This window comes from Acipenser ruthenus, chromosome 19 (genome assembly GCF_902713425.1).
Source record: "Acipenser ruthenus chromosome 19, fAciRut3.2 maternal haplotype, whole genome shotgun sequence".
Taxonomy (NCBI): Eukaryota; Metazoa; Chordata; class Actinopteri; order Acipenseriformes; family Acipenseridae; genus Acipenser; species Acipenser ruthenus.
Window position 1 is genome coordinate 17,909,224 of NC_081207.1, and position 17,816 is coordinate 17,927,039.

Here is a 17,816-nt window from a genome sequence, read left to right on the forward strand (position 1 = left end):
AATAATAATAATAATAATAATAATAATAATAATAATAATAATAATAATAATAATAAAAATCCTAACAGAAACAATAGGCTTCCCAGCCATTCTGGCTGGGAAGCCTAATAATAATAATAATAATAATAATAAATAATAATAATAATAATATGAACTTACAATTGTAAAGTGACCCCAGAGATTGGATGTGCCTCAACAGTCGCTTGCACAGTTTGCATTCAACTTTTTTTTTTGGTCGTCTGGGTATTTAACAAAAAAATTCCCAAACAGCAGAGGGGTTTCAAAACAGTTTACACTATCACTTTGCTGTCGAGATGGTGAAAGAAGAAATTTGCCTCTGGTTAACATGGGCTGGAGGGGGAGGGATGGACGGTGCTCGGTTTTTTTTATTTCAAACATATTCTACCATAGCACTTCTCTTACACTGTCTTGTACACTAGGTATTCAGTACATATTTCACTGAAGCACTACAACCGCTATAGGTACCCCCCAGTGCTTTGGATAATATACCCTGCTCCATACACAGCAGCGGCACATAGAGCTGCTACTTATAAAGATTTGGTTGATTTTAATACAACAACTTTTGTTTAAGTCATATGCATTACACAAATCAAAAGATCGAATTTTGCATGTGAGTGACATTTAATGTGTGATTTATAGTATTCACACTTTATCAAACAATTTCTGTTAACGGAAAGAAAAAAAGAAAAAAAAACACAGTGCGTGAATGGCGTCTGACGAACCTTCGAAGATTTAAAAAAATCTTCGAATTCCTGGCTAGCGAACAAACCTTTGAACCTTCTAATACAGCCCTAATAATGAGGCTGCCCTTTATTAAGTATTAAGGCCGCCACCACCAGTACTAAATGTGTGAAGCCACTGTTAACTTACTTCTAATAAGACAATCATGCTGTAAACTACCAAGCCCTCTGAAACTTGGATGGGACTTATTTGCACCTTAGTAAAATGATTTGAGAAATGTTTCAACAATATACCTTCAGTAGTAAGACCACCCTTTATTAAGACCACATTTTGTTGGTCCCTTGACTGCCCTTTAGAAGTTTCACCTTAAGTATACCGGAATAGATTATCATACCCATTTCAAAATTAGGCCAGATAAGCAAGTGTATATTAATATTTAATGGTGTGTTTAGGCTTCAATGTATTCAGTGGAGAATAGAAATGTTATTGCTGTTTACTTAAAATGAACAGCAATAAATAACATAAAAAATGCAAACATAATGTAGATACAGAAAGCTATGCTAATGCAAAAAAACAATGACTGTGTATCAGTGGCGTGCAGTCAGGACCTTCAAGGTATTCTCTGCTGACCAGACAGTGCCAAGTAAACCATCAGTCAAATGACATTACGTTGCCTCACTCACTTGCATACAGTGTGCTTGCTTATACTATGAAGCATACTACTCTAATTATTATTTGATAATTTGTCTGACGCCTTTATCCAAGATTACTTACAGGGTTTACTAGGTTTTTTAAGAGTCTAGGGGTTTCCCCCTGCACAAGTCTAAAACAACGACCAGACGCGAGACAAAAAAACAGTTGAGGGTATTCTCCATTTCAGTTGAAGGGCTTGAGTGAGTTTAACCAATAGGTGAGTAGAAGAATGTCCTCTTTTTTTTTTAGACAGGCGACCAATCAGGAGTGAGCAGAGGTGGGCCATAAATTCTCTGCCTCACTTGAAGGGCCTGCTTTAGCAACCAATGGGAAAGTCAAAGCTCTGAAAGCTGACAAATCATTAGTGAGCAACCCCAAAACATGAATATTCCTTGGTTAGCACTGCAGTTAGGAGGATAGCTGGATTTCACATGATATTGCTTATACACATTGATAAATACAAATACCTTTACAACATCTAATTATTTTGAATTTTATTTTACACGAAAATAAAAAAAATGTGAGAAAACTGAGACATCATAGTCGATTTGGTTACGAATCCTTTTTCAAGGATTCCAATTTTCCTCTGAAAAATTGGAGATTGTTAAAAAAGAGAGATATACACCACAGATCCCCGAGCTGACACAGGAAGGGAAGGGATATACTCAGCACTTTCAGAATTCAAATTATGAAAGGTATCTGTGGCTTACAGGTAGCTGCCACTTGAAAAAAGGAGGGGGTCAGCGGGGGGGGGGGGGGGGGGGGGGCAGGTGATGCGACGACTCTGCTACCCCAGTCCATTTTGTCACGGCATGCCACTGCTGTGTATACACACACATACCTTTTAATATGGATTTCCCCATATTAAAAGGCAGTTCCTTCATAAAAGGATACTTGCATAGCAGGGTCCTTTTAAGATTGATTGAACATTGAACCATAAAATATTAAAAACCAAAACTAACAAAAAAAAACACATGTAAATCTTTTACAGGCAGGACATTACTAAAGTCAGGGATTCCACCTTTTCAGAGGGACTCCGAATGCAAGCATCTAAATTAAACAAGAGCACAAACGTGTGTTTGAAAGTGCAAGAGCGGTATTTGGAAGGAGTGCTGTGAGGTCAGCCTTATTTGTAAAGATACAAAGGAGGCATTAACTTACACACCACCACAACTGCACCAGCCTACAAATTAAAATCCTGCCCAATGATTTCACATGATTCAATCCAGAAATGGTTAACAAAACAGTATGCTTACTGTTATACTACCGCCGACACAGCTACCTACACGCATCCACTGCACATAGAAAAACAAACAATCAATCTCATGACAAACTCCAAAGCTTAGTTTGGTCAAGAACGGTTTTCAAGATTTTATTTATATTTAAAAAAAAAAAAAAAAAGCAACCGTGAACAATATTCACATTATAGTCATTATTTGTAACAAATGTCCATGCAACTGGCTCACATAGTAAAAGCCATATAGTTAAAGAGAAAAACAACAGGTAGATGCCAGTTAAAAATGCTCCAATAAATTACAAAGTAGCCTGAGGATAATGGCCCTTAATGGGAAAACAGTAGATTCCGAGATACATTTACTATCTTATCCAAAATATAAGTAACCATGACCACACAATATTGTAATGGAAACTAATCCGAACAAAGTAGATCACTATAGCCTAGATTTTAATAACCTTAAGAATATGTGCTAAGGAAAATCTGTACCATGTTTCATCACAACTGAACAAAATATACAAATCTGGTGGAAAACTCTTGTAGGGAAACCTACAGGTACACAACGGTCAGATGCTTATATTTCAGATGCTTATTTATAAGTTGCCAGGTGCTCCTACACTAAAATATTTGAGATTTGAATATTACAGAATGTCAGGCTGGAGAGAAGCTATGGAAAGAATGCCTGGTTCAACGATGATTTTAATAAACAAATATTGTGTGTGTGTGTGTGTGTGTATATATATAAACTCCGTAGGAAGCAACACATTTAATTACTATGCTTCCAAAACCAACAGAGCACCTTTTATTCAAATCACTCAGGGAACATGGAAGAATGTTGTATTAACTGGTGGAAAATGTTAGGGAACATTCCACTGGTTTAAAAAAAAAAAAAAAAAAAAAAAGAAAAAAAAGATACTGTATTTTAGTCCTCACAGCCTGAAGACCATATGTATCAATTACAGGGTTTAAAATTATATGAGAGCTGTCAAAGACAAAATTTGTTTTCAAGTTTGTTATCTGTGTATAAAATTGGAACTGGTAAGCTGCCATTTTTGGCATAATTTTAAAGTGTGAAAGCATATTTTAAAAAGAGGAATACCACAATTTCTGGTATAAAATTTAATCTAATATACTGAACTTTAAAATATGAATTAACCTTGAGAGAAAGAGAAAATTCACTGACCAGTCCTTTATGTGATCACATGCACTGTTTTGTAACAAAAATGGCACAGGAGTTGTATTGTAATTATTTGACACAAGATTTGTCGATTGCTATATTGATAATAGCTCTTGTATTCAGCTGAGCATCTCCACTGAGGCTTTGCAGTAATTGCTGTCTTACCGCCTGGGTGGGTTATGCTGTTGGCGAGCCTTCCTCTTGCCTTCCCGGGTATCAGCTGGCTTCCCCGCCTCAGGGACTGGTTTTGCACCCTTTCCAGGAGGCCCTGGGAGCGGAGGGGTGGGTGGCTTCTTCACAGGCTTATCACTGCGGGAAGAACTACAGTCTTTAGCAACATCACTGAGACTGCATTAGGTGCAATCAATTTAAAGTTATGCACCAGTACCTGTGAAAATTACATTCGCTCCCCTGTAGCTATATAGAAAAAAAAAAAAATATACCGATATATAAAAAAAATAGAAAAAAAGCCACTACATTCTACTGCTATAGTAGTTGGGCTAGGGCTTCTGCGGTCTGGTTTGTTTATTCTATATTATGAAACAAAACCACATAAACATCTGAAAGCCTGAAAAGTTTTTGGTATTGAAACGAAAAGGTTCTCTAGTCATTGCTTACAAGACGATATTCCAACTTAAATAACATTAGTTCATATAAAATATTTACGGCTATTAAATTAGAGGTTGAGGTAGTTGACATTTGTCTACTGAAGTTCAGTATGTAGATGTGTTTAGTCATTTCTTAATATTGAGTGTTGTTGGTGTGATGAGTGTGTGGACTGTAAAACACCCTACCCCTTGACAGGGGGCACCGATGGATCAGCTTTAGTCTTCGCAGCATTCCTCTGAGCTGAAGGAGTCGGTGAAAGAGAAAGAGAGGAGGAAAATGACCTTGATCTGCAAGAAAGGAGAAAAAACTAATATTCAAATTATACTCAGCAACTTTTCTTGCTTCTGCCTTAGACCTCATCTCTTTCCCAATTTTAAACACACAACTTTAAAACACAAGATGAAGTTCAACACTGGCCACACCAGGCCAACCACATCAATGGATTTCAAAGTGCATTTTCCATGTTACCACAACACTAGTACATATAGTTTAGTTAAAACACTGTTACTTCCCTACCATGGCTATAAATACAAAAGCATACCTATCAGTATCATGGTAAAGTAGAGCACCATGACCTACTTCCACAGCATGTGTATACAAAATGCATGTACCCACATATGTACCCTAATTCCATATATCCCCAAGTTCTGATACTCTCAAAAATGAATATAAAAAACACCATTGATGGTTCTCTAAAAATCTACATTCAGGCTGTCCCCTAAGTGAGGCATCATTGGTAATATCTTGTATTATGATGATGAAGATTTTCTTTGTTAGTCACCGCATTGACTATTTGCTCCACACATCAAAATTATCAGAATTTGTTCCTCTTTGCTTAAATACACCTGCTAGAAACAGACAGACAACCATGATTGACAATAGGCCACTTTACATGAGTGTTTGCTTTTCTCAAGACGTCTGTTTCTCGTGAAAAACGTGGACGTTGTGCCTTTTTGTGTTTACATGTAAAGCCTCTCATTTCCCTTTGGAACGCCTACTTTTCCCCGGACGCTATGCAAATGAAGGAGAGGGGGAGGGAGGTCAGATTTAAATTAGCCATGCTGACGGCCCACTTAGATTCTTGTGCTGTTAACTGTGAAAGTCCCCAAAATACTGTTTACATGAGCAGAGAAAAGTTTTACGAGAAATAATCCAAGTGCTATCGTGTTTGACGTAAATGGTTATTAAAGATCTGATTTGCTGATGGATAGTGCCTATGTTTTAGTGTTGTCACCCACACTGCTTTTCACACATCATCTGTGGGGGGGGGGGGGGGGGGTTGTTAGATCTTTATTAATAATAAACTGGACCAAATCCGAGTGGTCATTGAACAGGCGTTTGGGCTATTGCAAGGGAGAGGGCTGTTACTACTGAAGTGTATTGAAGTGAACCACAAGCTTGTTCCCCAAATTATTACAGCCTGCTGTATCCTGCACAATCTGTGCCAGGACCGTAAGGAGGTTTTCAGGCAACAGCTACCTCAGTCTCCAGCAAGAATTGTAACAGCGATATAAAGAGGGTCCTGCTATTAGAGATGCACAGCTGCCTATTTTTGTAACCTGACGGAGTACTTTTATTTTGTATCACATTTTTGTTTCATTGGATTGTTTTGTATCTTTTTATACAAAATATAGCATCCTCATTTGCGATGTATTGAGTAGTATTGTTGATTCCCAAGAAATAAGTCACGAAAATTCCACACCACATTTTATTTTGAGTGGATTAAACAATGTTCGTGTTGTGCATTGTATCAAGATGCCTCATCATATCCTCTTCCCTTATGGATATTAACACCAAAACCTCTTCATCGCGCCAATGGACATAGGATGCACACAAGTTTTGCTCAGACATAAATAACTAGGAGAAATTGTATTGGAGTATAGTTATACACATTTAAACATAGTACTTAGTAGTATTTTACAATAAAGATATTTTGACAGTTGTTTGGAAAGCTATTTGCAAGTGTATTCTGAAGTACTGTACAGTAGCTGTAACCACCTGAATTCACAAACCCACGATGCAGTTTATCAAACATTTTTAGAAATAGTTTTAAACAGAAACTTGGTAAATACAATCTGTATGATACTTTACAAACACATTTAGATCTGTGTATGATTAGCATTATGCAAAGATCTAGGGAAGATGGAGAAAAAAGTGGGGTTATTGCAACATCAATCTGATAAAGGAAATACTGCAAACAAAACATTAATTTCCTTGCTGCCATCTTTGGACCATGGTAACTTACATATTCCCATGTGACTTTTATAGCAGCTTTAGGAAAGGAGCCAATTAACATTTTCACAAGAAACTCGTGTTTACATGTGTAAGTGGGCGTTGATTTCACAAGCTTTTCCTGGAATCTCACATGAAATGGAGACTTTCACGGTAAAATACTGAGACCATTTTTTGGGACACTTTCACTAGCTTTCCCAGCCAAGTTTCACGTGTATTGTCGATTCACGTGAAAATCACACATGTAAACAGGCCTAATGATGACTGACTTACCTGTACATTTAAAAACACATACATATGGTGCCACCATATTTCTGTAAGCAGATTCCCAGTGAAATAAACATTTCAGGTCATTTTCTACATGAAACAATCAACAGAGACTGTCACAGTAAAGGTAATGGTGTTGCTCACCTGGACCGGCTCCCTGAAAAGGAGCTGTGCCGGGAGGAGTGACTCGAATAAGAGCTGTAGGAGGAGCGGGAGGAGCGAGATCTGGAGCGAGAGGAGCCAGAGCCCGAGTACGAAGATGATCGTGACGACGACCTGAAAACAAGGTGAACTGTTAAGAACGGGACAGATCACAACAAAGTAGACTTTTCTATCAAGGATGGAAGATGGATCTACAAAAACAAAAAAACCCCAACATGTCTTAGCATTAAGAGTGGACAGATCTGAGCGCAGAAGCAAAAGAGGAAAACATGAAGGTCTGAAGGGAGAGAAATTGAGGGTGTTCTATAAAAAATGATTATGGGAAGCAACTGAGCCTTCGAAATAAAAATCATGTGTTTTCTCAAAATGTATCAATTATTGGTGGATTACAAATACGTCTCAAATCAACATATAATAGGAGCAGGAATTTTGTTTTCAACCAAATCTCTTCTACTTTTTTTCTATATCCCAAAACAAAGAGTTATTTTTTTTCATATTGCAGTATACAATTGCATCCCAAGATTTGTATGTACGATTAACCCAGGTACCTTGAGGAGTTGGACAGAGAAACAGAAGACCCAGAGGGTCTGTGTCTCCGACGCCCCCTGATTGGAGAACCGCTCACACCAAGCCTCTTTTTTGGGGATTTTGATCGCTGCCAAGGGTCCTGCCACTCGTCTGGTCGCTTGATCATTGGAAGCCCCATGTCTTTCTTGGGCGGCGGCTCAATCTGTCTGCTGGGAAAGAGAAGAAACTGTTAACGCCGAGGACAGCATGACGGCATTTCACATAGGCAACCTTAAAAAGCATGTCCTTCCTCAAGCATTGATTATGTAATAGAGGTCAGATTATATTGTTCAGACCAGGGGTTCCCAAACTGTGGGCCGCGGGAGCAATGACAGCCTACGTATTTTTTTCTATTAATAGCGAAAAGCAGGCACCGGTGACAGCTGTAACTGTAGAAAAATAAAGTGTAGCAAGGGAGTACTGGCGGACTGTCAATCAAAGCAGAAATTCACAAATCAGAGCTAACAGATTGCCTACCTGTAGGCGGGATGTAGAGCAAGAGCTCTGACAATAGGGCAGTGTTAAGGTCATGTGATCACTCTGCTGGCAGATGTAAATAGTGTGTTCAGTATTTTATAAAATTACGATATAGAATCCTCTACCAAAGAATAAGTTTTGCAAAGTATAAAGAACAAAAAAGGCAGCTACAGGAGTTAGAATGCATTTGTACCGTGGGCTCAGCTTTGATGCCTATGATGAATAAGTTTTTGTGACTAATCAGCTATTATTATTTATAATTTATTTCTTAGCAGACGCCCTTATCCAGGGCGACTTACAAGATATCACATTATTTTTACATACAATTACCCATTTATACAGTTGGTTTTTTTTACTGGAGCAATCTAGGTAAAGTACCTTGCTCAAGGGTACAGCAGCAGTGTCCCCACCAGGGATTGAACCCATGACCCTCCGGTCAAGAGTCCAGAGCCCTAACCACTACTCCACACTGCTGCCAACGTACTTTGATGTACAGTACTGTGCAAAAGTTTTAGGCAGGTGTGAAAAAATGTTGTAAAGTAAGAATGCTTTCAAAAATAGACATGTTAATAGATTATATTTATCAATTAACTAAATGCAAAGTGAGTGAACAGAAGAAAAATCTAAATCAAATCCATATTTGGTGTGACCACCCTTTGCCTTCAAAACAGCATCAATTCTTCTAGGTACACTTGCACAAAGTCAGGGATTTTGTAGGCATATAGTCAGGTGTATGATTAAACAATTATACCAAATAGGTGCTAATGATCATCAATTCAATATGTAGGTTGAAACACAATCATTAACTGAAACAGAAACAGCTGTGTAGGAGGAATAAAACTGGGTGAGGAACAGCCAAACTCAGCTAACAAGGTGAGGTTGCTGAAGACAGTTTACTGTCAAAAGTCATACACCATGGCAAGACTGAGCACAGCAACAAGACACAAGGTAGTTATACTGCATCAGCAAGGTCTCTCCCAGGCAGAAATTTCAAGGCAGACAGGGGTTTCCAGATGTGCTGTCCAAGCTCTTTTGAAGAAGCACAAAGAAACGGGCTACGTTGAGGACCGTAGACGCAGTGGTCGGCCAAGGAAACTTACTGCAGCAGATGAAAGACACATATGCTTACTTCCCTTCGCAATTGGAAGATGTCCAGCAGTGCCAGCAGCTCAGAATTGGCAGAAAACAGTGGGACCCTGGTACACCCATCTACTGTCCGGAGAAGTCTGGTCAGAAGTGACCTTCATGGAAGACTTGCGGCCAAAAATCCATACCTCCGACGTGGAAACAAGGCCAAGCAACTCAACTATGCACGAAAACACAGGAACTGGGGTGCAGAAAAATGGCAGCAGGTGCTCTGGACTGATGAGTCAAAATTTGAAATATTTGGCTGTAGCAGAAGGCAGTTTGTTCGCCGAAGGGCTGGAGAGCGGTACACGAATGAGTGTCTGCAGGCAACAGTGAAGCATGGTGGAGGTTCCTTGCAAGTTTGGGGCTGCATTTCTGCAAATGGAGTTGGGGATTTGGTCAGAATTAATGGTCTCCTCAATGCTGAGAAGTACAGGCAGATACTTATCCATCATGCAATACCATCAGGGAGGCATCTGATTGGCCCCAAATTTATTCTGCAGCATGACAACGACCCCAAACATACAATGAAAGTCATTAAGAACTATCTTCAGCGTAAAGAAGAACAAGGAGTCCTGGAAGTAATGGTATGGCCCCCACAGAGCCCTGATCTCAACATCATCGAGTCTGTCTGGGATTACATGAAGAGAGAGAAGCAACTGAGGCTGCCTAAAACCACAGAAGAACTGTGGTTAGTTCTGCAAGATGTTTGGGCCAACCTACCTGACCTGAGTTCCTTCAAAAACTGCGTGCAAGTGTACCTAGAAGAATTGATGCTGTTTTGAAGGCAAAGGGTGGTCACACCAAATATTCATTTGATGTAGATTTTTCTTCTGTTCACTCACTTTGCATTTAGTTAATTGATAAATATAAACTATTAACATGTCTATTTTTGAAAGCATTCTTACTTTACAGCATTTTTTCACACCTGCCTAAAACTTTTGCACAGTACTGTACATCTCACTGTATTCCTGTTATAGCAGGATTGACTTCCTTTGGATATATAACGCAACTGACAGTGGTCTCCCTGGGACACAAAGGTTTCTGTTTTTTGTTGTTTTTTGTTTGTTTTGTTTTTCACCGAGAAAGAAAATGCTTACAACATCCCCCAAATGAAACAGGAGATTTGTTACACAATGACTCCCACTGCTCAGCAAGCCACATGCTAATATTCCTCTTGGCAATACCTTGATGTGGTTTTAGCTAAGAAAATAATTCCAGTAATCATACCTGCTGTGCTATTTCATTTGAAAGGAATGTGTGCCATTGAAAAAGCAGTAAGACCCTGCATTATACAACCTAAAAGAAAGCTCTAATTGTAAGCTTGGCTTTCAGGAAGGTTATTTCCCCTGAAAAGTAAATTTGCCACACCTTCAACACCCACCTTCCACTAAATAAACTGCTATGCAGGGGGTCTTGCTACTTAAAACAAGCCGTCTTATGCCAAACAATAATATGCTATGCTACCTGTTAAAACTGTGCAAATGGTGGGAAAGTGTAACATATGTAATATCTCCGGTTAATTAAATCTATAGCCACAATGCAGGAAGACCAAGAAGCAATTCATGCTTTGACATATCAAGGTACTCTCCATCTCCTGTATCTCTACCTGTCTGTCTGCTATCTCCTCCTGGATGCACTCGCATCACCTCAAACTCAACCTCTCTAAATCTGACCTCCTTTTCTTTCCCTCCTCCTCCCCCTCTGATCTCTCTATCTCCATTCCTCTGGAATCTACCACACTCTCTCTCTCCTCCTCAGCTAAGAACCACTGAGTCACCCTGGACCCCTGCCTCTCGTATTCCCAGCACATCTCCACTTTGGCACACACTTGCCGACCCTTCCTCACCAACTACACCACACAGCTCCTTGTCCAGGCCCTGATACTCTCCCGCCTAGACTACTGCAACTCCCTCCTAGCTGGCCTCCCTGCATCCGCCACCCGTCCGCTCTAGCTCATCCAGAACTCTGCTGCTCGCCTGGTGTTCTCTCTGCCTCGCTTCTCCCACACAACTCCACTGCTCCGCTCACTCTACTGGCTCCCGATCACCGCTCGCATCCAGTTCAACTCTTGTACTTGTCTACAGCGACCTCTCCGCTCCTTCTGCACTAGAAGACTGGCTGTACCTCCTCTACGCTCCTGTCTCCAGAGCCCGCTCCTTCTCCACCCTCGCCCTGCAGTGGTGGAATGACCTTCATACAGATGTCAGGACAGCCCAGTCTCTGACCACCTTGCGGCGCCTCCTCAAGACTCACCTCTTCAGACAGCACCTGTAGAACTCTTTTCCCTCTGGACACTTTATCACTCTTCCTTAATGTGCTTTACTTGCACTTATCTGCTCCCTATTTTACCGCATTTAATCTGGTACTTTACAGAGTACTGTAATCTGCCACTAGTGTTATTCAATCTGTAGTATTTTGCATTTAATCATATCCTGATGTAACTATCACTGACACTTATCTGCTTTGATATTGATTTGTATTTTGTAATTTACTTGTACTTACTAGAACTGAAGTCATTGTATTTTATCTTGCTCTTAATTGTATTAATACTTGTACTGTGATTCTTGAAATGTATCTGTTTATGACTGTAAGTCGCCCTGGATAAAGGTGTCTGCTAATAAATAAATAAATAAATAAATAAATAAATAAATAAATATTTTCTGCATCATGTGTTCAAAAAGTACACTTCCAGAGATTAAAATTAAAAATGCCTTCCAAAATATGAATGAATAGATCTGAAAATCAGGAACTGTTGTAGTACCTGGTTCTCAAAGCATCCGATGTCATTAATGAATATGAAACTTCCACACCACACATGATGTAAAGATCTATTTATAGTGTGCAGCAACAGAACAATAAAGAAATCGGTTTCTATTGAACTACAGTCTGTGGCATTACTGTTACTGTTATGTCTCGGGTAAAATTAGAACACATATGGAAACTCCACCATTGTAATCTTAGGTTACTGGTTTTTCGCGATCACGGAATTAGGCATTTTGGTAATGGAATTTTGCAGTGTTGTGTTTTCTGCGTTTACCCAGCCAAGTTGAGTTAATTCATCATGTGACTTCACTCACGTGTTTCTGCTGAAACTCAACACGGCGACTACACCAACGAAGAAAAAAAAAAAAGCAGTGTTTCAGCAAAAGACAGAGATAAAATATTTTCCAATTATCTATATGAGGATGGTGGGATACTATGCTACATATTTTGCTGTCATTTGATTGAATGTGTACAAGTCAATACCATTAGAGATCATATTGCCAGTCAAACACAGAGAACAAGAAAGCAAAAAAGATGGCAAAAATAAATGGCAAAGCAATGCATTCTTCTAAGGTACTGTGCTCAAGGCGGGGCTTTCCCAAAGTAAGATAAATTGTAACGCTTGAAATGTTTTTCCTTAGATTGTAAGTCGCCCTGGATAAGGGCGTCTGCTAAGAAATGAATAATAATAATAATAATAATAATAATAATAATAATAATAATAAATTGTGTATTTCATTATTGCAAACAAGGCAGAATTAGCAAAGAAACAATTGGGAGGATTCATTATGCATTTACATTAAAAGGGGTGCCATTTAAATTACAACCAGGTGATACACAGCAGTGAACCTGTGTAGCAACGAGTCAGTTAACACACCTTTTTTTATCAGTGTGTCATATTTTATCTAGTTAAATGCTAAACTTCATTTATGAAGTACTGCAAATAGGATTACTCTCACATGACATTGCTGGCCTGTTACTTAACAGTTTCATATTTAGGCTTCCAAGCCCATGGCTAGGAAACTTACTGTTGTTGTTAAGATTATTATTATTTTTCTAATTCTTTCTGCCAACAAAACCTTAAAAGTTGCATAAAATGAAAACCGTTGCATGAAAATTCTTGTAATTTCACAGAGTTGTAGACACCAATGGGAACTAATGTCTACAGCTGAATGAACGTGATGGTCATATGGTTTGGCAGCCATATTAGATTTTACGACATTTTTTGGAGAATTTACAGACATCAAGCTGATTGGTTCAGTGGTATGGAGGCCATGTTGGATAACCTAATTAACACACAAATGTCTTCACCTCCAAAACTGCTAATCTGATCGAAGCAAAACTTGGCACACATGATCCAAGTATGGTTTTCTTTAAAGTTTGCCCAAATTAAGTTGCTACAGTAAAAAAAAAAACATGGCTACCGTGGGCCAATCAAACTTTAGACATATGGGAATTAATGTATGCTCTATTAAAAAAATACCTTGATATTGACCTTGAACTCTCATTAAAGTCAAATGTAAAACCAACTCATTACAGACTGTAGATATGGTCATGGTTACTATGGAACACAGATAGGAGCCCATATGGGCGCTATTCAAAAATGACCTTACTCGTGACCTTTGACCTCTCCTTGAGGCCAAATGTAAAATTAGCTTATAATTCCTTAAGAGTGCAGATAGGTCAATGGTTACTATAGAACACACACAGGAACCCATATTTGTTTGATTTACATTACTAAAGTGAACACCTCGTTGTTACTATTAATGTCAAGCGTGTAAAAAAAAAAGTGTAGTTTTTTTTTTTTTGTTATTGTAATGCCAGCAAGAAGCAAAACATTTCCAAAATATTTTCAAAACACCTTATTTGTAGACTGAACTACAGTGTTAGTGGAAGACTGTGAATATGATTCTCACAACAGCTGGACGTTTTTTTTTTTTCTGAACTGTTAATATAATTAAGTATTCCTGCTTATTTTAATGCCAGCAATGAGCCAAGTGATTTTTATAAACATTATGACATGCAAGTCTCTTCAGGTGCTTTACTTACTATTACAGCAGCAAGTCTGATAGAAAAACTTGGCTTTAATAAAAAATGTGGTAATATGTATAAATGTACTACTGTTTTTAACTTTGTTCTTTTTAAATAATAAAGAATGGAAATTTGATCTACGATCTATTATTATGGTGCTGCACCTCTATTTGCATCAATCGTGAACAATATTGGGATATTTGGGAGACTGATCCCACAGATAGCACCCAAATATGGACAATCCTGGTAATTATGGGCGTGTGATATAAGCTACATGTTTTGGACTACTAATCTTCACTATAAACATTACATTTATGTTCAAATTCCATGTTTAAATCAATAAATTGTTAAGTGAGGAAAATGGAATTGGTCATTTTTGAAAAATTGAATTTGCTATTCCCCAGAATGGTAAATCAGTAGCCCTACATCATCTATCAACTGTACCTTGTGCCAATAGCTGACAAAACAAAACATGTTACAACCTCGGAACTTCCAGGTTAGAAACTTTCAATGAAACAGTGCTGTACAGTATAGACAAAGAACACCGGCAATAAGGCAATTCAAATTTCCTACCCTGGCTTGGCTGATGAAGGTGCTGTTTAAATATTAACAACGAAAGGAATGCACTAAAGATATGTCAGCAACAGGAACAGCTGAAATACAAGTTTGCTTTTCAATGTGACTTCAATGTGACAAAACAAAAAAAAAACCCATTTGCTTTAAACCATGCCCTAAAATGAAACCGGATATCTACCCTCCCTTTTACAAAGGCATTGGCAGCATACTCAAATAAAATGCAGTTTCAGTGACATACATAGCCAGAAACAATGGTTTTCCCATACATGTATACAAGCATGTCAGTAACATACATCCCCTGTCACGGCTGTAAATTCAGAACTGGAGCCATCGTTTTAATAAAAAGTGTTTCATCATGACATACATCAACATTTATTACAGAATAGTAAAGAATAAGCAATTATCCAGATATATTCAGAAATGTATATAAAAAAGAGAAATTAAATGGACAGTCGTCCATCCCCCCTCTATCTACCCAGAATTCAATATTCTCAATAAATTAGCATTACAATTACAGTAAGTTATTAACAAGTTTCATGGCAACTGGAGAAGTGGTTCTCTGGATACAGGCAAAAATGTAAGTGCAACATACAGATGTATGGATATACAAACAGACACAAAACCCTGTAGATCAATAACTCACACTCAATAAAGCTAATACCAAGTTGCATGACAAAACGTGTTGTGTGATATTGTACTTGCACTGAACTGCTCCATACATTGCCATATTCTACTACTGCTCTTAATTCTAACTATTTCCTGTATGTTGTACTTGATTTTACTCAAGTATCCGTATTTCACGTTTTCTGTAATTGCTCTTATTTGAAATTGTTCTTATCCATTTATCGTAGTTACTATGTGCTCTTAATGGAATTTATTATAATAATAATAATAATAATAATAATAATAATAATAATAACAATAATAACAACAACAACAACAACAACAACAACAATACAGGTGTACGAAGGCCCCCACAGTATTGCCATTACAAGGGATAGAAGGCCTTTTGAAGTACAAATGAAAACGAAAAAAAAAGACTAAACAACTTCAAAAATTTAGTTACTTTATAAACCAAAAATGTGGTGCTTCACTTTGGAAAACACCTCAGAAATTCTGCCAATTCTCAGAAACCCTGGTTCTTCTAAAGTCAATCAACTAATCAACTAACATTATTCCCGTGGCTTGTTATCAGCAAACAAATATTCCACTTCCCTTAATTTTAATTTTCCCGCACTTCAATCTGGCATGGTTTAAGGTTTCTGCATCCTATCTGCCTGTATTCATTTTTGTATTATGATTGAACATCTCCATTCTGGACAAAGCTGTTACTGGCTGAAGTACTCGAACAACTGTAATCCAGTATGCACAGTGTGGGTAGGAGTAATCTGACCTGACATTACCTCATCTTGTGCCCAACTTCAAAACAGGGTCAACAGAAAAAAAGTTATGTGGTAACAGACATATCCCTCCACCAAACATATTACTATCACACATGGAGTTTATTGTGAAAAAACAGGGATATGCATCTACTCAAACATGGGTCATTACATACCAACTCAAGCCGTTGCCCGACCGTCTCACATTTTGCTTGAAAAATTCACCTGGGGGTTTTCGGGCCCACTGAGTTCAGAAATGCTAATCATTTTTTATTTTCCCTTTGAGCTGTGACCTGGCAAAAGTCAACCTAAAGTGAAAAAAATGACCCTGACCAGAAAAATGACCCTGGGCTCAACTTAGATGCTACCATCATGTGTAGCACCTGGTTCGAGGGCTTTCAAGAAAAAAACCAGGAGCACCTAACTCACTTTTAGCAAGTTGCCAGACGAGGGTTAACCCTTAGCAGTCCATTTATTCAGCGCCTCTCCAGTGCATCAGGTCCAGTTTATTTTCACACGCGCAATTTATTTTAGATGCGCTGTTTAAAGGTATTTTTTTTCACAGTAAAACAGGTTTAAAAGGCACTGCATATCAACAGGACACTCAGTACTGCATCTCCAGCCCCACCCCACCCCTTGTTCGCTGTATTTTACACATACCTATTCATAGTCGTGCATACTGATAAATAATTTTATCACCAAACTCCTCAAGAATGTGATCCAAGTCATTATTTTATTACTATAACATCTCAAAAAGCTCTGCAAATGTCTGTGATATTCTTTGAGCGTTGGATGCATAAGTAGCTATCTTGTTTGTTTATGGCCGTGTTATCTCTGTGGTACCAGGGCTATGTATATTGCTCAGATCCGCCCCTTTTTTTTCGGCTTCTCTAGGCTCCTATTGGTCTTACTCGGCCATTGAATGGTTTTCTCGGCTTTTTCCGGAGAAAAAACGACTAGAGACCTGTGTTTTACGTCTTTTTGATGATGTCGGACAGGGTCCGACATTGGACCGGATAGGAATAATTGGAAAGGGAAAATTGTAATGTCGGACCTGGTCCGACATAGGACCGCAAAGGGTTAACCGATCCGTGTCTTGTGGCTTTTAGTGGGCTCAGCACACCACTTTGGAACTAAGAAAAACTTGACGATGATACAGGCATATGTTCACTGGATCACCTTCCCCAGAGAACCTCAACCGTAGCAGCTTTTAGTCATCTTCAGAAAATTCGACCAAAGGTGTCAGTTGATCTGGGACTTTTAAAGTTAGGTCAAAGATAAGTCAGTTTGTGGCACTCCACTTGATATGGGAAAGATCAGTCCTCCATCTCTGTCAGATATGGCAGGATCCCTTTAAAAAGAGTGCTGCTCACTAGTGCGTGCGCTTGTGCACGTGCATGAGTGGCGCAAGCACCACTTGGTAGAGAAATCTGTTGGCTTAAACTGTTTATAATTCCTATTAATATTCCGAAAGATATGAAACACAATGATCAAATACGGTTAAATGTTTTATTTCAACAAAACACAAAATAAACAAGCCAACTCAAAAATGGCAGCAACTTGGCAGCTCTCTCTCTCTCTTTTTTATATGGTGTGGTGCCTACCTAGGGGGATAATTGACTGATTGGCCAAACATTCATTAGAAAGTCATTTGCTGCATTCTCATGCTGGCCAATCAGTCAATTAAGCCTCCTGGGTAAGGCACACCTGAAAGTCTTTGGCGTTTAAGTCTTCAGTGGCAGGGAACCTCTACCTTGCCACAATAGGCCAAGTCATATTTCTTCAGGATGTGCCAGTTGCTGGTATGCACAGTACC

The 17,816-nt window shown here is 38.6% G+C and overlaps 1 protein-coding gene across 1 annotated transcript in view; it reads right to left on the reverse strand.

Moving 5' to 3' along the window:
* The window catches only part of LOC117424768 (zinc finger CCCH domain-containing protein 18-like), a 44,650-nt gene that overhangs the window by 8,377 nt on the left and 18,457 nt on the right, over positions 1-17,816 (reverse strand). The window contains exons 9-12 of the mRNA XM_058992556.1: positions 7,625-7,813; positions 7,059-7,190; positions 4,601-4,702; positions 3,972-4,115 (exon numbers count right to left, since the gene is read on the reverse strand). Coding sequence (XP_058848539.1) covers positions 3,972-4,115; positions 4,601-4,702; positions 7,059-7,190; positions 7,625-7,813 — 567 coding nt within the window. The remainder of the gene's footprint in view (positions 1-3,971; positions 4,116-4,600; positions 4,703-7,058; positions 7,191-7,624; positions 7,814-17,816) is intronic.